General features: G+C 35.4%; 2 protein-coding genes across 2 annotated transcripts; both read left to right on the top strand.

Annotated features, from left to right (window-relative positions):
* The first annotated feature begins 2,010 nt into the window (after nucleotides 1-2,010).
* LOC147296918 (uncharacterized) lies at nucleotides 2,011-5,407 on the top strand. Its single transcript, XM_086229837.1, has 3 exons — nucleotides 2,011-4,472; nucleotides 4,568-4,673; nucleotides 4,757-5,407. The coding sequence occupies exons 1-3, from the start codon at nucleotides 2,011-2,013 to the stop codon at nucleotides 5,405-5,407; spliced, it is 3,219 nt and encodes a 1,072-aa protein (XP_086085963.1).
* A 3,063-nt stretch (nucleotides 5,408-8,470) lies between these two features.
* On the top strand, nucleotides 8,471-10,337 carry LOC147296917 (uncharacterized). The gene is made up of 6 exons (XM_086229066.1): nucleotides 8,471-8,519; nucleotides 8,620-8,793; nucleotides 8,887-8,994; nucleotides 9,086-9,155; nucleotides 9,248-9,346; nucleotides 9,892-10,337. The coding sequence occupies exons 1-6, from the start codon at nucleotides 8,479-8,481 to the stop codon at nucleotides 9,979-9,981; spliced, it is 582 nt and encodes a 193-aa protein (XP_086085192.1). The 5' UTR covers nucleotides 8,471-8,478; the 3' UTR covers nucleotides 9,982-10,337.
* The last annotated feature ends 13,137 nt before the right edge of the window (nucleotides 10,338-23,474 follow it).

Below are 23,474 nucleotides of genomic sequence, written 5' to 3'. Positions count from 1 at the left end.
TAAGGAGGAACTAGGAGATCTTGTGAAGGTTTGCTTCGCAATTTCAATTTATGCATATTTAGCATGCCTAACTTTCAGATTTGTAATTTATGTTAATGTCTCTGATCTTTTCCTTGTAGACTGTTGAAAATGATAGCCAGAGCAACTCCAAAAGTTGTTGCACCTTTTGTTGAGAGAAGGGAATTTGACAAAATATTGATGTACGCGAAGTAGGTGAGGAAACGTGTTTATGCACTAATGGTATCTAAATGTTTGCTTTTATATTTATTAATATGGGTGTATGAAGTCTGAGCATATCCATTTTATGTACTAATTGTATCTAAATGTTTGCTTTTCACAATGAATATCTGAATGAGGGTGCTTCAATCTTCAATATCATAAATTCAGTTTCAATGTGTTTGATTTTTTTGGAAAAATGAGAGCTTGCGCTGTGCTTTTTTTTTTTTTTACTTTTTTTTTTGAACTATTGGGAGTTCTATTTGGTTGCTGAGAAAGATATAAAAAGGAAGAAAATCGTTAAAAGTTTGGATCTTTTGGTTTGTTTTAGGGAATTTTATTGAGATTAAACAGTTTCAGTTCGTGAAATAGTTTCAACCACCACTACAATTATATAAATAGACAACAGTCAATAGACAACGGTTAGTATTTTATCCGTTATCTTAATTTAATACACAACGGGTATTAAGAAACCGTTATATAATGGTATCATATCCAATGCTATTTGGTTGGATAGATTTTTCTAAATTATTAAAAACAATAGTTTTAGGAAAATCCGTTGTGTAGGGCAAGTTACACAAAAATTAAAAATTTGCGGGTCTTTGTATTGTCAAAGCGCACGCCCGCTTTAATGAAACCCTTTTGGCGCCTTAAGTCTTTTTGGGTCAAACCCTCTTGACTTCAGACAGAACACTTAGCCCCCATTCGAGAAGCATGCACTGGGACTGAAGAAGCACTCAGCGCCATTGAACACTTCAACTGCATCCTCAATCTTCACTGCAGCCCAATTCGTACACTCATCGCTCAATCTTCACTCATCACTGGGACTGAAGAAGCACTCGTCGCTCAATCTTCACTCATCGCCCAAGTTTCACTCATCGCTCAATCTTCAATACTTCTGCCATCTTTCTCCTCCTAGCTCCTTCCTTGTCGCCCATTTGTGTGCCCTAATTTCAACACTAATCGACCAAAGAAGCACTCCCGTTCATCATCTTCGCCTATCACTCAGGTAAATTTGGGTTAGGGTATGAAATTTGTTAAATAAAAACAGATTTCAATATGGGTATGAAAAATCAGATTTCGAACGGGTCTTTTCCTCTCTAAATAAAAGCCCCAAATTTGGGTTAGGGTGTGCACTTCTGTTTTGTGGTTAGAAAAGCACCAAATATCGGGGTTTTTTTCCTGCTTGGTTTTGTGCTTTGTTTAGATCTTGATAACTTGTATAATTAATTTCCTATATATGACAGCATTAGTTGAAGAGGTGAATTGCTTAGTGAGCTTGGGGATTGTGAATATAGGCTGCGCACTGATTGGATTGGAAAGGTGAGTTCATCAGGCTGGTTTTCATTTTATTTTTCTTGTTTGGTTTTTTTTTGTTTTCCCTGTTTTGTTGGTTCTGGCATGTAGTTAGGTATAGTTTAGGATTACTCACTACTTTGTTTGAGCTTGGTACTTGCATGTTGAATAACTACTTTGTTTGGTACAGTTTTATTTTTAGACTATTGTAGGGATTGTGTTGATTTCTTGATGCTATTCACATTACTTTTGTTACACATTATAGAAAACATACTTGAATTTGATGGGAATAATAGTTAGGAGTTTGAAATTTTGTATTGAAGTGCATATATAGCTGCTGCCCCTCCAATACCCAAAAATATGTGTGTTAAAGGTACAAGGTTTATGGGTTCTGGTATAGTGGTTATGTTTAGTTTGTGTTAATTTCTTTTTGTTTTGTTTCAATAGAGTCAATATTTGGTATGATTTTATAAATGATATGTTTGTTTTTGGTGAAAGATGGATAAGTCATGGATGTATGCGGATAGGAGATCAAGGGCATATGAGTTAGGGATTCAAGAATTCTTCAATTTTGCATTACAGCATGCTAGAAACCCAAACCTCATTCATTGCCCTTGCCAAAAATGTGGAAATATGAGACAATTTGGGATTGGAGTTATAAGGGATCATCTCTATTTAAATGGGGTTGACCAAAGTTACCAAACTTGGATATGGCATGGAGAAGTTTCAAGTAGATTTGCGAATGTAGGTAGATGTGTGGAGGAACAAGATACTAATTTTGTTTCCGAAACAGTGGATATGGTAGATAATGAAGAGGAAGAATGTTCAAATGATTGTAACGATTTCATTAATTCGGTTGGGGATGGCGATGAACCTTTATATCCTGGTTGTGATAAATTCACCAAGTTGGGAGCACTTGTAAGATTGTACAATTTGAAAGCAAAGCATGGATTGAGTGATGCGAGTTTCACTGACTTCTTGATTGCCTTTGGGGATTTTCTTCCATCAGGTAATAAAATACCCACGTCTATGTATGAGGCTAAGAAGACTTTGTGTGCATTAGGTATGGACTATGAGAAAATACATGCATGCCCTAATGACTGCATTTTGTATAGGAATGAGTATGCTGATGAGGTTAATTGCCCCAATTGTACTGTGTCAAGGTGGAAGTTAAGTAAGGATTCAACTGTTAAGGAGGGAGTGCCCGCAAAGGTGTTGTGGTACTTTCCAATTATCCCAAGGTTTAAAAGGATGTTTCAGTCTAGTAAAACATCTGAGAGTTTGACTTGGCATGTTCATGGAAGAGTGAATGATGGTAAGATGCGGCATCCTGCAGATTCCCCGTCTTGGAAGTTAGTGGACTATAAGTGGCCTGAATTTGCTGAAGATCCTAGAAACCTAAGACTCGCACTTGCAGCTGATGGTTTCAATCCCCATAGCTCTTTAAGTAGTAGATACAGTTGCTGGCCTGTTCTACTTGTCACTTATAACCTTCCACCATGGTTGTGTATGAAAAGAAAGTTCATGATGATGAGTCTATTAATTTCTGGTCCTAAACAACCTGGAAATGATATAGACGTTTACCTAGCACCTTTGATTGATGATTTAAAAAGGCTATGGCAGGGAGTTGCAGAAGTGTATGATGCATACAAAGGAGAGTATTTCACTCTAAAAGCTGTACTTTTATGGACAATAAACGATTTTCCAGCCTATGGTAACTTATCTGGATGTGTGGTAAAAGGATATAATGCATGTCCAGTATGTGGAGAACACACAAAACCCCACAGGTTGGTTCATGGTAATAAATGCTCATACATAGGCCATCGAAGATTCTTAGCACGACATCATCCTTATCGAAAGCAAAAGGCTGCATTTAATAATTGTCAAGAATTTTCTCCACCTCCTGTGCCATTAAGTGGGGAAGAAGTATTGGCAAAGGTGGAAAGCCTTAATTTCTTACCTTTTGGGAAGAAAAAGTGGCCCCGTAACCGGGTGGAGGGTGATACAAGAGCGTGTTGGAAAAAGAAGTCAATCTTTTTCCAACTCGAATATTGGAAATCTCTTCATGTTCGGCATATTCTCGATGTTATGCACATTGAGAAAAATGTATGCGATAGTATTATCGGTACATTGTTGAACATTCCTACCAAAACAAAAGATGGGCTTGCAGCTCGTTTAGATCTCCTGGACATGGGGGTACGTACTGAATTAGCACCTATTGTTGGAGAAAAAAGAACTCATTTGCCTGCAGCTAGTTGGAATCTTTCGAGGGAAGAGAAGAGAACCGTATGCAATTCTTTTTTTGGTATGAAAGTCCCTCAGCAGTATTCTTCAAATGTTAGGAGTCTGGTATCAATGGAGGATTTAAGACTTGTTGGCCTTAAGTCACATGATTGTCATGCCTTCATGCAACAATTACTACCCGTGGCCATCCGTTCAGTTTTGGAGAAGCCTGTGAGATATGCTATAATCAGATTTTGTTTCTTCTTCAATGCTATATGTAGTAAAGTGGTGGATACTTCTATACTAGATAAGACGCAGGAAGATCTAGTGGTTACACTTTGTTTGCTCGAGAAGTATTTTCCACCATCATTTTTTGATATTATGGTTCATTTAACGGTGCATCTTATTAGAGAAGTTCAGTTATGTGGACCAGTTTACTTTAGGTGGATGTATCCGTTTGAACGGTATATGAAAGTGCTAAAGGGGTATGTTCGGAATCGGTATCGACCCGAGGGTTGCATTGCCGAGTGTTATATTGCTGAAGAAGCTTTGGAATTTTGCTTTGAACATCTTTCTCGTGGCAGTACTGTTGGAATCCCATCAAGACACAATCAGGGATCTTCTAAGGAATGTAAGCCCTTATCCGGTGCTTCTATACATAGGGTTGATCGTGAGCTTTTGGACCAAGCCCATCTGTTTGTATTAGAGAATACAAAGGAAGTGACACCTTATATCGCGTAAGGGAAATCTGACTTCATTTTCATGTTCATTAATTAAGTCTTTGAGTAGCACAACTGTCAATATTAATTGAGGATTCTAACATTTTTTGTAGTGAGCATATGAGCTATTTGAAGGCTACACATCCTAGGTTCAAAAAAAATGAAAAGTGGCTGCAAGATAAGCACAATCGCACTTTCATTCTTTGGTTAAAGAATCGAGTAAGTGTTAGTTTCTTAAAAGGATGCACTAAGCTATATAAGTAATTCCTAGCTTGTATGTAAATGAGTGTTTATCCTTGCAGGTTAAATCTGACCTCAATTGTGAAACTAATGACATACCAGACACGCTGAGTTGGCTCGCTGATGGGCCATGCATGGAAGTCCCGAAATTTAATGCTTATTCCATTAATGGGGTTCATTTTAATACTAAGACTCGTGATGCAGTTCGGGCTGTTCAAAACAGTGGCGTGTGTTGGGTTGGTGATACAATGCAAATTTCTAGTGCGAAAGATAAAAACCCCATAATCACAGATATGTGTTTCTATGGGGTGATTCAAGAAATATGGGAACTTGACTACTTCAAGTTTAGAATTCCTATCTTTAAGTGCGATTGGGTTGAGAATACAAATGGAATTAAAATAGATGATCTAGGCTTTACTTTGGTCAATCTTAGTAGGATAGGTTTCAAGCATGATCAATTTGTTTTGGCTAGCCAAGTCAAACAAGTCTTTTACGTGGAAGACCCTGCAGATGCTGCATGGTCTGTTGTTCTATCAACCCAAGATAGAAATTACAATGATTGCGATTATGATGATGAGTTAGGGGATATTATAGTGGATCATGAACCTTTTACCAGAGATCTTCCATCCATTGAGACATTTGATGACATTGTTAGTGAAAATCCTACAAATTGCATTAGACCTGATGGTGAGGGTATATGGATTGATCAGTAGTATCAAAAGGGCATTTATCTAAGGTAACTGGTTTTTTTGTTTTGCTTGAGCCATGACTGTGTGTTTATTTTTAATGTGTGATTTTTGGTTAAGTGTTTTTCTGGTTATATAAAGCTTTTAATCCATGTATCTGATTATATAAAGCTTTTAATCCATGATTGGTATTGTTTTGCAGGTGCTTTACTGCATTCTTTGCATTCTTTGCAAAATTTAGCAGAAACTACAGATAAGTAAAGGTTAGTTCTATTAATCTAATTGGAAGGATATGTAGCATATCTCTATGACACTGCCATTCATGAGTTTTTACTTGGTACTGAAAATTAAATCTTTAGTAGTAAATTCTATAGGTTTCAATCATTTATTTATTTATTTTTTACAGTAATCAAAATCAGCTGAGCCCACTTCAATGGGTGCAAAGGCAGTGGCTTCCTCCAAGAAGAAGACCTCCAAATCAAAGGCAGCTGAGCCCACTTCATCTCAATCGAAGGTGACAAAGGACACTGCCACCACCGAGAGCTCAGTTAATGGAAAGAATAAGAGGGGGATGGTTACAATGCCTCGCATTGTAAGGCGAAAAATAATGAAAGTCAAAAAGGCGGTGGAGTTCAATGCAAAAGGGCAGCCACATGGGAAGGCAGCGACCGAGATGCAGTCTTACATTGGGACTTTAGCACGTACAAAGGTCCCAATTATCATAGACACTTGGAAGAAAGTGGATGATCATGTAAAGGCCAAAATTTGGGAAAATGTAGAGGTAAGCAACATTTGTCCCACATTTATATGACTAGTACATTATCATACTAAAACTTTATAAAATTACAGTTTTATTAAGATGTAAATTGTGTAACGTGTGTTTCTCTATGCAAGTAGATGGCTTTTGTGCTACCTGCTGAATGTAGGAAGATGGTGTTAGCATCTGCATCATCTAAGTGGAGGGAATTCAAGTCTAGACTGACTACTAAATATGTACTCCCTTACAAAGACCAACCTGATTTATTAATTGACCCTCCTAAAGAGTATGAATTTATTGAGAAGGCAGATTGGAAGGTCTTTGTGAACTCTAGGATTTCGGATCAGTGGGAGGTAAGATATTAATTATGCCTATTTTTTCTTGTTTGAAAATGCATGTAACTGAAGTAGGATAGGGTTACAGATTATATTTATAGCAGTTTTTGAAATACAATGTGTGGCTTCTAAAATGGTTTAAGAAATTGAAACCAAATTGTGCATCATAAAAACATGCATGCACCTGCAAGTACACAACATACAGCCACAACAACCACACAATTCAAGTCACAGGCTCACAGCTGTTAGCTACATATGCATTAATGTGCAACTAATGCAGATAGCATATTACTGTACCATTAATAAATCCTCCCTTTCTGTCCTGGCTCACAACTAATGCAGCTGTTTTTGTACATGTGTATTAAATCCTCCCTTTCTGTCCTGGCAAGTGAGCTGCCAGGACTTTGAATTGGGATGACCATGCAAGTGATCCTTGGCCTGGTCTGCATGTCAGCTTTTTCTTTTGTTTTATTTCTATAAAATTGTTGTTTTTAAACTTGTAAATAGAGTCATCACTGTGTGGAAATATTCTATTTTGCAGCAACTTCACAACGAACAGGTGGATAGGATATCTAAGCATGAGTATCGTCATAGACTATCGCGTAAAGGGTATGCTGGTTTGGAGGATGAACTGGTTAGTGTGAATTTTAACTGCCTTGGTTGAATATATATATTAAGATGTTAATCAAGTTTATTAACATGTTAATCATTTGTTTGTTTTAAAGCTGAAAACAATGCCTGATGCGGAGTTTGATCGGGCATCCCTTTGGATTAAAGCACACGAAGATAAAAGTGGGAAGATCCCAAATGCAAAGGTAGCGGAGACTGCTGCCAGAATTGTAAGTAAGCTACTGATATTGTATTGATTATAATCCTACCAATGTTGGATCTGACAATGTTGACTTCTTTTTAAATTTGAAATCAACTTTATTTGTCCTTGTTTATTTATAAGACATATATTGTTTCAGGAGGATTTGAAGAAACAGGTAGCTGATGGCACATTATCTATTTCTGGTACCACTGATGTGCTAACAATGGCATTAGGGACCCCTGAGCACTCGGGGCGAGTTAGAGCTGTGGGAGGTTATGTAAAGCCTAGTTCTTACTTTAGGCTCCCTCCAAGAAAGAGTATAAAAGACACAATCAGAGATAGTGTCAAACAGATCATGGAAGAGGAGCGGGAGAAGATAATAGCTGAGGAACGAAAATATTGGATGGAGAAAATTCATGAAATAGAGGAAGGGAAGAATTCCAAGGCTGAGGGACCAACCCCTGAGATGTTAGCCCCTAATCCCGGTACTCCATCAACTCCTCATACTGTTGGATATGGCTCTGATAAAGCAAGCACCAATGCAGTCAAGAAGACTCTTATTCTGAACAAAGTTGAGGACAATATTGAAGAAAATGTGGAGAAGGAAATGAAGAAGAATGCTGAACAGCAGGTGGACAAGAAAGACACGCAGAAGATCGATGTGGATGCTGATTGTGTCCACCTGGAATCTGGGCAGGACAAGAAAATTGTTTTGAAGGTATATATTTCATCCCAACTTATTTGAATTCACATACAATAATTTGACTATAAACCTTGTTTCAAAGTATTATTATAAATTTATAATAATACTTGGCCATTACCCCTCTCTGCATGTACAAATTAAGTAGTCAACTAATACAACATATTGATTTTTGATGATTATAAGTACTCCATTGAGGTTTGAATGAATTGAAACCCAGCCCTACAATTAATTTTTATAATGTTATATGTGCTTTGGATGTGTGCTGGGCAGGACAAGATTGTGTTGAAGAAAGCAAAAGATGAGAAGCAAGATAGGATGAAGGGAATTGTGTTGAACCTGCAAGCAATGCCTACGCCACTGAAGTTGTTGTGCATGTATGCACAAAATGTAATGAATGAGGGATTAACAATCAACTTTGAAATAGAGGCGGACGTTTTTGGGGCAGCTCGTAGAACCTACATACTGTCCGAAGATATTACCCAATTTGGTGGCATGGTTGAAATATCAGCCAACTGTATTGTGGTTTACATGAGGTAAAAAAAATGAATAGGGGATTTTTACATATTAATATCCAGCAAAAAAGATGAGATTATTCAATCATGCTAGCTATTTGACTTGCTAAATATTTTTTAGGTACTTGTACAATGTGGTGAAGAGATCAAAGATGGTAAACATGGTTGGTTTCGTAGACCCTGCTCGAACTGGTGCAATAGGGTGTGGAACTGTAACGGAAAGAACACGGCACTTGGCAGATAGGTTCGCCACGTCTTCTAACGATAAGATTTTTTTAGTCCCTTACAATTCCGGGTAAGTTATTCAATGTTAAAATATCTTTGATTGTCAATGTAAATACACATTTCCAGCCATGTAATGTATTTAAAGAGAATTTTAAATGCGTAGAAATCATTGGATGTTGACGGTTATCAATCCGGAGAAGGAGATTGTCTATTTTATGGACCCAATGAGAAGGCGTCTGATCGGTGATGAATGGAGAACTGTTGTGGACAAGTAAGGCTGTAATTTTTTTGTCATCAGTTTATAATTTCACTCTATATCTCATAAAGTGTTGAAATCATTTGGTTTTTCGATCATGCCACAGCGGGATTAAAATATTCAATGCTCAAGTGAATAGGCAAGGGCGTAAAACAATAATTTGGAAAAATATGGCGGTAGGTTGGCTTGTTTGCTTTAAACATCAAATAACAAATTGCTAAATGAACTATATATGTGCTCATTCTAATTAATGTTTATTTGTATTTAGGGCATTCCTCAACAACCAAGTGACAAGGAGTGTGGTTATTTTGTTATGCGCTTTATGAAGGAAATAATTGAAGATGAGGGCTTAGCTTTTGTGAATAAGGTATGAATTAGTCAGCCAACCTGACATTATGTTGGTCATGTTTTTGGTATGAGCAGTGATATGATAATTGTCTTTTACTTCGACATTTTGAACCCTTGCTACTCTTAGGAGCTATATAATATCATGTCAAAATGACTTATAAATTGTTTAGACCTTGAGCTTCACAATGTAATAATAGAATATGCTTGCTCAAGTTTTGGAAGTGTTTGTTGGCGCCACCTTGATAGTCCCAGGAACCTCAACTGCTTTCAATTAACCGAACAAAGATGGGAAATGGGTCTTAGAAATAGATGAATTTTAAATTGAGACCATAGATTAACAAATGCCTCTTACCCCCCCAAAAAAAAAAACAATATGAACAAATGAAATGCAAGCAGGGATAGTGACATGCCATCACAAATATAGAGGGCCAGGGAGGTTGGGACATTGAGATTTAGAACTAATCCTCTTCTTTCTATTTGTGGTGTTACATCATTATCTTTGTTACATAAAATTTTTGGTTGAATTTTATTTTTAATTAGTACTCCATGTTTGCCTTGTTTCAGTGGGAACGAAGGCAGGACAACACTTATACCCAAGAAGATATCGATGAAGTCCGGGCTGAATGGGCAAACTTCGTGGGCCAGTTTATGTAGACATTTCTGGTTGGATTTTTGCATGACACCTTTTTTACGTAGGCCATATGTTTAGCTAGACTAGCTTTGGGTATATATGATATATTGATTACTTTGCTAGATTAGCTTGGGATGATTGATAGGCTAGCTGCTGGATAATATTTTGATATATATATGGCAGCAATTAGGTTGATTCATTAGATTGATGCCTAGTTTTTTGGAAAGGTATATATGGAGGGTTTTTGTTTATGGCATATATGGCTGGTTTTGTGAATGAAATTGGGTTAAGGGAGCAAGGTACATATATACAATTACTACCTTTAAATATCTTATATTATTTGGTTATATTAGAAATTCCAATCCTTTATTATTGTGAATTGGTATTTTGTAAATGTATAATTTATTAGGAATGTTAATTATGAAGGGAATCAATTAATGGTTGTACCAAAACAACCTATCTCATCAATCAGATTCTGCATTGTTTGTTCATAATTGCATTGTGGTCAAAGACAATTGGGAGTTTCTAAAAAGTGATGTAAACAGGCACATTATACAACAGTTTTTCGATCAAAAGCGTGGTCTGTGCCCCTGACTTACATTGGTTCAATATAATAAACCATTGTCTAATTCTTAAGAATACCACACAAATCTTAAGAAGCCATTGTGCTAAGTACCTTCATACAACAGTTTCTAATCCAAAAATCGATGTACCAAATAAGTATATACAACGGTTATATGGTTAATATTTAATTTTCTTAATGCATGAATACAACGGTTTCATATAAAACACCGTAGTTTGAAACACCTATAGACATGGCAATACACATATTATTCAATAGATTAGACAACGGTTTTGAACAAAAACCCGTTGTTTTAATGGCTATTACACCTCGTGTTTCGACCTAAAATAGTTGTAAAACCAATTCTTTACTTAACATAACCGTTGTTTAACATATATATAAACATCGGTTTTTAAACATAAACCGATGTTTAAATTGGCACTCAACAACGGTATCTTCCAAATCATTGATTTTAAAGGTCGTATATACAACGGTGGTTAATATATAACCGTTGTGTAGGTGCACCAGGACAACGGATTTTATCCGTTGTCTATTGGGGGTATGAATAGACAACACTCGATTAGACGACGGTAAATTTATAAACTCAGACAACGGTGAATATCCGTTGTCTGATTGCTATTTTGTAGTGGTGAACTGTGAGTTTTAGATGAATTCTGAATGAAATTGTGGTCCTGAAATACATATTATGAATCAAATTTGCAGGTGGAAACAGATCTAGGCAACCTCACGCTTTTGGTGATTACTGTTGTATAGGACCAAAGGATCAGAGTTCATTGCATGGTTGGGAGAAGTGAAAAAGGTGATTCATTTATTCTATTATAAATGTATATATATTTATTCTTATAAATAGTATATATATTTATTCCTATAAAGTGAGTGGTGGGGGGCATTTTCATTCAATTCAATAAAGATCTTATTTATGAAGACACTAGCGATGACTACATCATTACCGAGCACATTGATGGGGACCCTCTCAACTACAGTGGCTTTTGAACGATACCGACCGGCTTAGGGGCTGTTGCTACTATAATTGGTGTACCCAGAACGGGGTTCCGATCTCTATCCGGGGTACTCCAGCTTTAGTTATCACTCCAGCTATGAGTTATTACTCCAGCTATGAGTTATTAGCCTTTATTGCATAAGTGTATTTTATGAGTCGTGTACTCGACGCATGTGAGGTAGTCGAATATTCAAAATCTGGACGACAACGGTGTAGTCTATGGTTTGAGTTTGAGATCGGAGATGTGGACGCCGATGACATAGTTTAGGGTTTGAGTTTCACTGAATTCAGTTTCACTAAATTCAATTTCAGTGCATTAAGTGAAACTGAATTTGAATTCACTGAAATTTAATTTAATTTCAATGAATTCAGTTTAGTTTTATGATTTTAGGTTACTGAATTCTGTTTTAGGAATTTATTATCAGTGATTTAGTTTTTAGTGAAACTGAATTCAGACTGAAACTGAATTTAGTCTTTAGTGAAATTGAATTGATGTAATTGTTTTTTTTTTTGTTTCAAGTAAAGGTGTAATTGAATTTGAATTTAATGAATGCACTGAAACTGAATTCACTTAAATTGAATTCAGACTAAAACTAAATTTAGTCTCTAGTGAAACACTGAATTGATATAATTGTTATTTTTTTTCAAATAAAGGTGTAATTGTTTTTTTTTTCCGTAGAAAATAATGGTGAAATTATTTTTTTATTCTAATTAATAATAATGTAAAATTATATTTTTTTCACTGATCCACGTCAACTCGCGTCAGAGAGCGTCAGCGCACACATCAGAGTGCGTCAGCGCGCACGTTAGAGTCCGTCAGAAAGGTAAAAAAGGTATTATAAGTTTTAGGGGGTTTTGAGAGAGTTTCTAGATGGGTAGAGGTTTAGGAAAATTTTTAAGTTGGTTAGGGGGTTTAAAATTACCCACTATATATTTTATACCACAACTTTGTTAGTGGAACATAGGAGAATCAATCCTAACTAGCTAATTAAGGATACTCATCGAGTCAGAGTCATGTTGTATCAATGTTGTGGTAAGTTTATCTCGAGTACTAATTTATACTAACATAACTTGTTTAATTAATCGTGTCAAATAATTTTGTGCTAACTCTATCTATTTGTCAATTGTCTTATTTGATTGACATATACTTTCTCAAGAATCAAGTGGACAAGATTAAGACCTTGCTCATTACATACTCATACATTTTTTGTAAAGTAAATAACTTAATTTAGATACTCAATAGGTCGATCTATTTAGGTCACATTTATACCACTTTTAATAGAAGTGACACTTACCAATATAATTGAGTCTTACATCTAATAAAGAGGAAATATCAAAGTGATTTAAAAATTTATGGTACAAATAATTTTTTCTTTTTACAAAAATTACCTCCACGTTATATATGTATAAACTTATAATTTACACAACGATCTCTCTTGGTGGAAAACACCATGTTGTAGACTTGTAGTACATGGCCTAAATGTTAGATTCCATTTAATGGGCAAAAAGGTAATTAAATTTGACCAACATCAACATGGGTAAGTTAGCCCAAATGCGAATCCAACCTGAACTTGGGCCAGTTCAGAAGCTAAGGCCCATTTAGTTTTAGATTGGGTTGGGTTACAAATAAGGTTTTCAGAACCTAAGTCCAACCTACAACCCAAACCATGCGGTCACACTTCACACACGCACTTATTCTGATAGTCTATTTGGGTTCCGATCCTACCTATTGGCGTGTCTAGGCATTTTGGAACTTCACGAAAATGGCATGGTGTCCTTATTCAGGTTATAGTTCTAGCAATCTGACCCAACCTGCATGCTACCACAACCCAAATATCTGATCCAACACAATATCAAATAGTCAGGCCAAGCCCAATAAAAATGGATAGTTTAATTAGGGAAGAAAGAAAAAAAAAGGAATTCAGAACATTTTTTTTCTTACTCTAAGATTCAGGGAATCTTTTGGGTTTGGATTAAGGGATATAAAAATGAAGAAAAAAAAGAGAAAAGGGCTTCTGCACCATTTTTTTTTACTGAACAAACCGATTTTTTTTTTTTTTTAACCCAATGTTCATGTAAATGCTATGCATTTGCGCTAGCATTTTCGGAAGAGGCCTTGAGTCGTTACACCGCCTATCAAAATTAAGAAAGAAATTTATAAGAAGAAAGAAAAGATGGAGATTTGATGTTGAGGTTTTGGGTCCTGTTTGTTATCTGAATTGATTGACCATGTCCCACCTGATATATGTAGACCAATTGCTTCTCTGACTTGCTCGATGTGAATAAATATTTTGCTGGGAGCTAGGTTGGAGCTACCAACAGATATTGCTGCCCTACTTAGCTTGATAGTTTCCTTCTTTCTAAAATTGGATTGAGTTGGTGATCGAATTCAATCCTTTCAAATGAAAAAAAAAAAAAAAAAGCACGACAATAAGCCTGGTTGGAATATTCTTTACCAATTAGTGTGGTTTAAAGTTTGAAGGCTGTGACTTGTGGGTATTTATAGACTTTTTTGTTGGTCCTAATTTGGTATTAATTAACTTAAAGGGGAGGGATCGACATTGTTCAATTAAAATTGTTCCTTATGATGATCACACACTTATTAATATTTAATATATTTATAGTGCTTCATGTTGTCATATTCTTACGTGGACTGGGGTACGTGGTAGTTTTTATAGTTGGCCTCATGCACTGTGTAGATTGCCATTACGAGAAAAAGAAATTAACAAAGTAGCAAAGCAACAAGTCTTTACATTTGTCAATTTTGGCCTAATCTTAATTTTATTTGCTACCAATTAAACTCCATTGTGAATCGTTTGTCTTGTCATCGCAAGTTCTTTACATGCAACTCTGTCTGTGAACTTTACAGAATATTCCACATGTCATCCCATATGTCATTTTACATTAATCTTTAATAAAACAAGGTATTTTTTCCTTTTCCCCCTAAATTAGCATTTTTCTTCCTCCTTTTGGTGTATGTTAATTAATTAACCTCTTCTTATGTAACCAAAAGATACCACCTTAATTAATTTCCTATAAAGAAAATGTGGGGTTCAGTTTATGAGAGGATGGAAATAGAATATACCTTGTAGGCTACTGTCGTCATTTTCAATTACGAGACATTTGAAATTCTATGTTGTTTGAATGATAAGACTTGTCGTTAGAATTTACAATATTTTATATGGGTCAAAATATATAAATTTAAAGTTTATAATTGACATTTAAAACTTGAAAAGTAAACCTTATAATGTTAAGTCATAAATTATGTGTCATCTAGAAGAGGTTCTCTAAGTGTTAGAATGTTACTATGCACTAGCTTGTTCAATGGTACCTTAGAACTTAGAAGCATATGCATGCTATGTTCACAAAGGAGGCGAGTGGGCTTCTAAGTATGTGCGCTTAATTATAACCATGCGCGCGTGCTAACTAGAAATGAAATTTGGCATTTTGCGATCGAACACATGGTGTTAAAATATTTGCTTTAGCATTGTGTATTTGTGTGTCAAACCTTTGGCTAGTTTCTAAATTTTAAGGGCTTGCATTAATAATGCGCACTAAATCGATTCATATCCATGCTTTGGACTCACACTCACATATATAGATATATACTTCCAAAAGCAGTCAGAGCTAGATTTTGTGCATCTTGTATGTCGTCGATCTTATATATTCCTACTAATAGTAACAGCTGCCAAACAAATTAGGCTGATGGATCACTTTGTGTTAGATTTGATGCTAATTTCAGTGTGTCCTCCAAATTCAGCTGGTGCAACTGGCTTACTTCAAAGTTTGTGATAAGTAGGAGATGATGGACAAGCAAAGTTAACAAAGCTTCACCCCCTTCTCCACTGTGATTTGAGAAGTTGAGTCACTTCTCTCTTTAATAATAATATAGTTTTAATTAATTATTATAAAATTACTACACAAAAGATTAGTAGAGCATCTAAATTCATTATTAAGAAACTTTCATGGAAGGACTTGTCCCTTTCATTTGGTATTCTTTTTTTTTTTTTTTTTTTTTTTCAAATTTTTATGATCTTGTATCTTTCAAAACTACTTGGAACTTAGGAAGTGGTCTTAAGATATAGACAAGTAGTATATAACATATATATATCTATATCATGCCTCTTCTATTGATGTGCTTATTTAAGGAATCTCTTGTGGGGTCCACTCCACATTATATTTTGATGATCATAATTGTTTTTGTTTTTTTTTTTTTTTCATTGAGGAATCGTCCTTGCAAAAAATTAAGTTAATCAAAAATCATTTGACGGTTGATTAAATGGTCATTATTTCAAGTGTTTATCGAAAATATTTAGTTCATTTATTTATTTAATCAAAGTTTGATAGCGTAATGATTTTCAATTTATCTTATTTTTTACAAAGATGATCTATTATATAAACCTAAAAAATAGACGGTTCGAATCATTAAAATACTATATGGAGTTGGTCCTATAAGGGATCTCTTAAATAAAATTATTTAAAAAATCTCTTAATAGAAGGAGCCTGAAAATATATAATCATTTCAAGGGATAAATGAGTCGATATATGCAGAGCATTAGTTCACATTAGATGTTGAACCAGCTTAAATATCATCATATAACACAAGTGGTAAGTAGAGAGTGACTGCCACTTAGTAGTTTTAAATTTATAACAAGTCACATGACATAATTAATGTAAGTAGAGAGTGACTGCCCTTCTTCATAGATAAGTAGATAGATGTGTTATCTTTAAGGAATTAGCACACGATATCTACATTATAATACTTTTTTTTTTTTTTGTTCTTTAATTGGTTGAGGTCAAATTAATGCACCCGAATGATGCAAGCAATAAACATAAAAGATGAATTGTGGAATTGAATCAATTGATATACAGACAAGACGTACGGTCGATCCAAAGCTAAATGAAACCTATTTTATATTAGTTGACCCTTGCTTCGATTCCATGCTCTTTTATTTGTTTTTTTTTTTCTTTCCCTCATTTCCTTGCTTAATTATAAATATAATGATCGTTCTTTATTTGCTCTTCTTTCATCCTAATAACGTACTGATCATGAAATTAAGACCCATCTGTAATATGCATGTGATCATTTGAATCTATAACGAGTTCTTTATATTAATTTTTCCACATCTCTTAATTCTGCTTGTGACTGGTATCTATTGATCAACTAATCATATACTCTCTTTGAGCTGTTATATATTTAGAAGTTTGAAAACACAATCCATGAGTAGCTAGCAAATATATATATAATTAAGAAAGTGCATATTTATCTTGAACCATGACGGATTACAGCTCGATCATTGCATATGTATACTCGTCCTACTACATCTGATCCACGAAATAAGAGGAAGAAAGAAAAAAGAAAAAAAAAAAAAGCAATTAGCTAATTATTAGCTATCTAATTTATTTTGGCCAGGAATTAGCAATCTAATTAATTATTTAGAAAATGATGATGAGGGTCAGGTCCTCCGGGACTGACTCTCATAGGTTGATGCTCGTACTTGCTTTCTTTTGTATACTCTCCCCCTCCCACCACCTCTTGGTGGACTTTTGTTACCTTGGCAACTTCAACTTGATATTTAAAGGTAGCTCGGAATAACATTTGGCTGCTACTTACCACGTTATTCTTCAAAGATCGAGCTTGGGTACTCCTTGCTGATGATGATAGGAGCAACACCAACAATATCATAATATTGAACAACCTCAAACCTATCAATTTTGTCATTTCCAGCTCTCAATTAATATCATGCATGTACTACTCTATCAAAGTGGAACTATATATCCAGTATGTTCTGGGCTGATATGTTTAATTACAAGTTCGTGGTTATTTATAGATCTTCGAACATGACTATTTTTGTCGTAATTATAAACTTAATTAGTGGATGTGGTACGTGTATATATATAAAATATATGAATTAACGTTGTCCTATATACGTGTTATGTTTGTGAGTTTGTCTTATTAAGTTCGTGGGTATTATATTGCTTTCCGACGCAATCGTATCCAGCCTTTTTTTTGGCCAAGGTATCCAGCCAAAATTGTAGATAAACCAAGGATATCCAGCCTTGATCAAATCAAATATTGCAAATTTGCAATAGTGATGTGGTTACCATCCCATGCATCATGATCAGAATTACCACCTTTTTAACAGTTGATGACAGTATGACACTACAATTGACTACTTTAAGGATCCAAATAGATTTTTTTCGTTAGATAACTGATCCATGCTAGGTTGATGCCGCTCATTGCATTAATTATTTGTTTAACTAATGGCCTCCACCCTGGAATTGGATGAAATGACCGACCGCAAATGGATAAGCCATAAGCCTAATATATAAGATAGACATAGATTGATTATACAATTAAAATATATTTCTATAGATTATACTTCTTAAATTATATCAGAACAATTATCTGCTGAAATTAACTTTTCCTTCTATCTTCAACCTTAATTGGCAAGTTATCCAATACTACGCTTTATGATTTGACATGTCTATTATTGCTGGAATCCAATCATATTGGACTACAAAATCATTTAAGGCTAAAAGTCCGCTTATAATGTATATAATGTTATTTCTCCCAACACTTTTTTTAATTATTATTTTTCAACTTACATGATATTTTACATTAGACTCTATAATAATAAAAATCCAAAAAATAAAAGAATAAATTCTGGCAAATAAATGTAACGCAAGTTGGAAAGCAAAAGTTTAGAAATAGGGTTGGAGTAATAAGCATTTTTCAATCTTAATATATATGATGAAAGAACTCATAAATGTTTTACTAGATTTTCAGCATTTACATGTTTAATATAAAAAAGGATATTTTACAAATTACCTATTTGAATTATACTCCAATTTGCAAATCACTATCTAAATTAAAAACTAAATCAATCTGCCACCTTGATTAAAAAAAATTTACAATATACCACCTTCGCCCAAATCCATCAATATTTTTACTAAAAATAAAAATATTTTAGTCTTTTTAAATTAAATAAAAAATGAAAAAAAAAAAAAAAAAAACAGAAAAAAACAAAAAAGAGCTGAGAGCCCAGCAACCCAGCCACCCCGACCCACCCCCTCCCACGGACCCATCCCCACCGGCCCCCCAACCCACCACCCAGCCCAGCCCAGCCCCACCTCCGCACTTAGCACCGTCCCTCCTCCACCCGTCTTTCTCTCTTCTGTCTCTCTCTCTTCCCGCCTGCAGTGTCCCATAGCCCCAAGTTGACTATATTCCCATCCACAGCCACATTGGCACTAAAATTGTCAAAAACTGTGGGTACATAATCCTGCCACACAAAAAAAGACCAACAGATTTTGAGAGAGTCCTCAATATCAATCTTCAATGCATACAGTACATGTACATGTAACAGCTCACCTTCTTCTTAGTTTCTAGCTTGAGATATACAGTACATTTTCAGTATCTAAAACAAATAACCAAAAAATAGTGAAATGGAAGGAAAACAAATTCCCCGAAATAAATGATGCACTCAATAACCATTTGGGAGTGAAAACAAACCCATGACAGATATCTCATGAAACATCCATAAATGCAAGTAAGATGAGGAAAGAAGAGCATATGTTAGATGGGTTTTTAAAGACTCACCGTAGGAAACTTGTTGCTGGTGTAACAAATGAGCATACAAGGCTTCCCAACTGTGACACATTTAATGAACTTTGAAGCACTCTCTCTCTCTTCCCGCTCTCCAACCATAACAACCAAAACCCAGTAACCAATTAATCGAATTCGAAACAAAAACCAACTAAATAAAGCAAAACCCGAAACTCAAATAAAGCAACAAACCAATTCTTTTGTTTGCCAAACCATTTCTTGGTTATGAACGTAAATCAGAGAAAGAGGGAGGGAGGAGAGGGAGAGAAAAAGAGAAGGATAGAGATCAGGAGAGGGGAAGAGAGAGAAAGGAGGGGAGGGGAAGCCACCGGTGGTGAGAGGGGTTTCCGACGGACGGTGCGACTGGTGCGACGCTGCGTGGAAGGTCGCAATGGGTGATGGCAGCAGCTCATGAAGTTGCGATGGGTGAGAGAGAGAGAGAGAGAGAGAGAGAGATTTGATCTAAGAGTCATGGTGGCTGAGTGGGTGAAGGAGGAGGAGGAGGAGGAGGAGGAGGGACTGGGCTGGGTGGTGGGAGGGACGGGGCTCTGGGTGGGTGGGTGGGTGGGAAGGAGGGAGTTGCTGTATTTTTTTTTTTTTTAATATTTTATTTGTGGGTATACTAAGTAAAGTTTTGGGTATGGAAAGAATATTTTAAGGTATAAATAATATCACTCTTAAACATATTTTATAGGATTCAAAAAGACCAAAATATTCTTTAAAATTTACTTGAAAATACTAATATACCCTTATAAATATATTAACGGAATTAGATGAAGGTGTGACATTGTAAATTTTTTTTAATTTAGATGATAGATTGATTCAATTTTTAATTTAGGTGGTGACTTACAAATCGGGATATAATCCAAGTGAGTGATTTGAAACCTATAATGAATTATGAATGGATAACGGGGATGAAATTTAAGGATTGAGTTAAGAAATATGTGATCGAGGGCAAGAAAAGGATTACCTAATTATTTCTGAATGCTTGAGTAGGTGCACAGAGTAATATCTCTGGGTTGAGACTTAGAGAGAAATTCCAGGACTAAAAGTGCTGGTTCTACAGTTCTACTACATATGCAAGTGACCAATATAAAAATGATCATATTGTAAGAAGATTCGAGATAATTTTGATAATAGAGGCTACTTTAGACTTTGGTAGTTTTGTTACATTAGAGGAAATCGAATTCTGAACTTATCAAAATCCTAACTTATTTTCCCACCCACCCTCTTTACTTGGGCTAACCCCAAGAGCTTAGACTTTGGTTGTTTTGAGTAGTTGAACTCATATGCTCTGTTTCTTCATATAACGTTGGCTTTGCATTTGGTTGCTGCTATATTGTTACTTGCTCTAATCAATCTTGTAAGAGGAATACGTACGTACGTACGTACATACATAACTAATACACATTTATGTGTACTACATATACATAATTTTAAAACAAATGCTGAAACAGAAATCAAATCATTAAGATCTGTTGTCCCTGTTCTCAGATTAGTCGACATTGTTCTCTCTCCAGCAGCAGAGTATACACTCACAAATCACAATCAATCCTACCTAGATAGTTAACCCATTAACAAATTCTACAATCAATTTAGAATAATAAAGAAGGAAATTAATCCTCTGCCATCTTCTCATCAATCTCTATTTACTCTTCAAGGAATACTATCTATTAATGGTTATGCTGAAGATTAATTGTTTTGGTCACATGGTTTTCTATTATTACTAGCATTAACCTATGCTGAAGAGAATTTATATATGGGCGGGAAAGTAATCTGAATCCCTTGAATCAAGTGCACACAATTTATTCACAACTAAGTGGCTAGTGATGTAACATGCAGTGGACAAAATACTATCAGCAGCGGCAATACTATAATTTTTTCATGATATTAGCATCTGTCAAAAGATAGATTCTGAGGATTCATAGAATTAATGCAGTGGATTCCTTGCCTCCATTAGTGGATTGAGAGGGTAAGATGGTGTTGAGCTGAGAATAAGTGAGGATTAACAAGATGAGACAAACTTCAAGGCTCATAAGAAAACAAAAGATAACAACATTGATTGGCATCATAAGAAACAAAAGATAGTTACTGATCCATATATAATTACGTGATTATAAGACAAAAAACATTGGATGGGGGGATTTCAGTTTTGGTGCATTCTGTGATTCCCCAAAGGCGTGGTTGGTGGTTATAACGTATACTAAGCCTCGTGCATAACACATAAACTAGTGTTGTCATAAGACTTTGGCCTAAAGCTTAATGCATTAGTCCCTTTTTGTTATGGGGCATGCATGATAGAGACCATGGTTTTTGGTCTCTTCCTACCTCATGCATATCTCCTTCTTCACGCTCTATCTCATACTTGCTTTACATTGGTCTCTAGCTGTGTGAGTTTTGCTTTTATGCTCCTAGACAAATTATACAAGGACCTACCATGTTTTGGCTTACACATATTAAGGTACGGCCAGAGGAGAATTGGGTGCTCGCTATCCTCAACATCAATTTTGAACCTCTCAGCCAGTCAGCCTCTCACCATACATATCAAGGCATGCTGAGACCTCAATTTTGCAAACTACTACTGGTAAGTCGAAACAACGTTGAACATAGTAGTGCCAATAAGTTTGATATGCATTGTTGATCGATTTCTTGACAACTTAAGTTTTTAGAGTCTAATGGTTGTCTAATATAGCTTTCAACGCTTAGCTTGAAGCTTGAAGAGGTCTTGTGTTTGATCCTCATTCCCCACTCTTTGTTATATATCTCTCTCTCTCTCTCTCTCTCTCTCTCTCTCCACGTGATTCATTCTCTAACAGTTTAAGTTTTTGGGATCTAATGGTTGTCTAACACACATGCAGTATACAGTAACACATGTCATGTCAGAGTATTATATTTGATACATAGCTGTTAGTAATTGGAGCAGTTTTAGAAGGTCTGAAATACTTTTCATGCGAAGAAGGAAAAGAAGCATCTCAGCCACAACTCTTCTAGTGGATCCATATATTCAACTTTTTTTTTTTGGCCACTTCCATATATTCAACTTATCATGGCTTCAAAACCCAAAAGGACATAATGCTGATTTTTTATTTTTTGCGTTATCTGTCTGCTTATTATATAGTTTAAAAGTACAAAAGAGTGTTTGACTTTGTTAATTTAGAGATGATGGTTGCCTTTTCCCTGTATAACACTTTGAAAAGCAGTTTAATTGTATATTCAAGGTGCGTCAAGCATAATACAAATAAAAAAGATTACAAGAACCTAGTTGCGAGTTTCATATTGACCAAGCAAAAAAGAAAGAAGAAAGCCAGCTGATAAGACCCTGTAAAAGAAACTAGGAGCCGTACCGCATGTTAAAATGTTATGGGGTAAAAGAACAAGTTCAAGCTTTGTATATTGTAGATAATACTTTGTATATTGTAGATATAGAGTATTAATCATTATGAGCTCTCTCAATCAGAAGACTTTGATCAAACCCTAATGGCTTATGTTGTGAATTTGTGATGTGACTTCATGATGAGAAACGTCTGTGTGAAGTCAACGTGAGGCATATATGTTTGCTTTGTCACTACACATATGCATACCCATTTTCTAGGTTGCTAGCTAATCAGACACTGGTGAAAATTCATAAAAACGTATTCCATGACCACCTGGGAAAGTAGGATACCATTTTCTATAATATTAAGTGTGTTTTATCTTATCCCTTTGTCACTTCTAACTTCTAAGTGAGCATTAGCTATCGTTTTCTGTTACTTATAGTAGCTAATACTATATCTTTTCAGTACTTTTAAAGTTTATTACTTATAATGGCCAAAAAAAAAATTTATTAGTTATGAAAGCGATAGCATTCTGTTTTCCACATTTCTTTTCTTCCCCATCATGATTTGGGAAAGTGATACTTCTTTACCCTTTTCCCTACCATTATCCCATAAAAGGAAAAAATTAACAACAAACCAAGATCAATTCAGGCACATATATTACTCACTGAACCATTGGGAGAACATTTTTATTTCAAAGACCAGGATTTGTGTGCATTTCGAATGACAAAATTACATGATGGATGATCATAAAAAAATTCGAATTTGTTATGATGTACCTTCGCACACATACACACTTACTGGTAATTTGGCTCTCGCTGAGTTCTGATTCTATGGTACTAGTGAATTTTGGAGTGATGTCGTGGATCGGGACCTCCAGGACTCACTCGCTTGGGTTGGTAATGGGTTTTCTTTGCCTCCTGATTTCTTAACCAAACGTTTAGTAATTCCCTAGCTCCTCCAGCCAATGCTTGACTGGACCTGCTGGTTAAGTTCCTCTTCTTCAGTCT

The sequence above is a fragment of the Dryas octopetala genome, chromosome 1 (genome assembly GCF_963921425.1).
Source record: "Dryas octopetala chromosome 1, drDryOcto1.1, whole genome shotgun sequence".
Lineage (NCBI taxonomy): Eukaryota > Viridiplantae > Streptophyta > Magnoliopsida > Rosales > Rosaceae > Dryas > Dryas octopetala.
The sequence above is the reverse complement of the archived record's forward strand: the minus strand, read 5'-3'. Positions and strand labels throughout refer to the sequence as shown.

Bases quoted from the DNA above. Each gene is read 5' to 3' on its own strand.
- LOC147296917 (XM_086229066.1), top strand. From the start codon at position 8,479: ATGGTTGAAATATCAGCCAACTGTATTGTGGTTTACATGAG. The intron at 9,156-9,247 runs GTAGGTTGGCTT...ATTTGTATTTAG, and splicing joins TAATTTGGAAAAATATGGCG to GGCATTCCTCAACAACCAAG. The intron at 9,347-9,891 runs GTATGAATTAGT...GCCTTGTTTCAG, and splicing joins GCTTAGCTTTTGTGAATAAG to TGGGAACGAAGGCAGGACAA.
- LOC147296918 (XM_086229837.1), top strand. From the start codon at position 2,011: ATGGATAAGTCATGGATGTATGCGGATAGGAGATCAAGGGCATATGAG. The intron at 4,473-4,567 runs GTAAGGGAAATC...CATTTTTTGTAG, and splicing joins GAAGTGACACCTTATATCGC to TGAGCATATGAGCTATTTGA. The intron at 4,674-4,756 runs GTAAGTGTTAGT...TTATCCTTGCAG, and splicing joins TTCTTTGGTTAAAGAATCGA to GTTAAATCTGACCTCAATTG.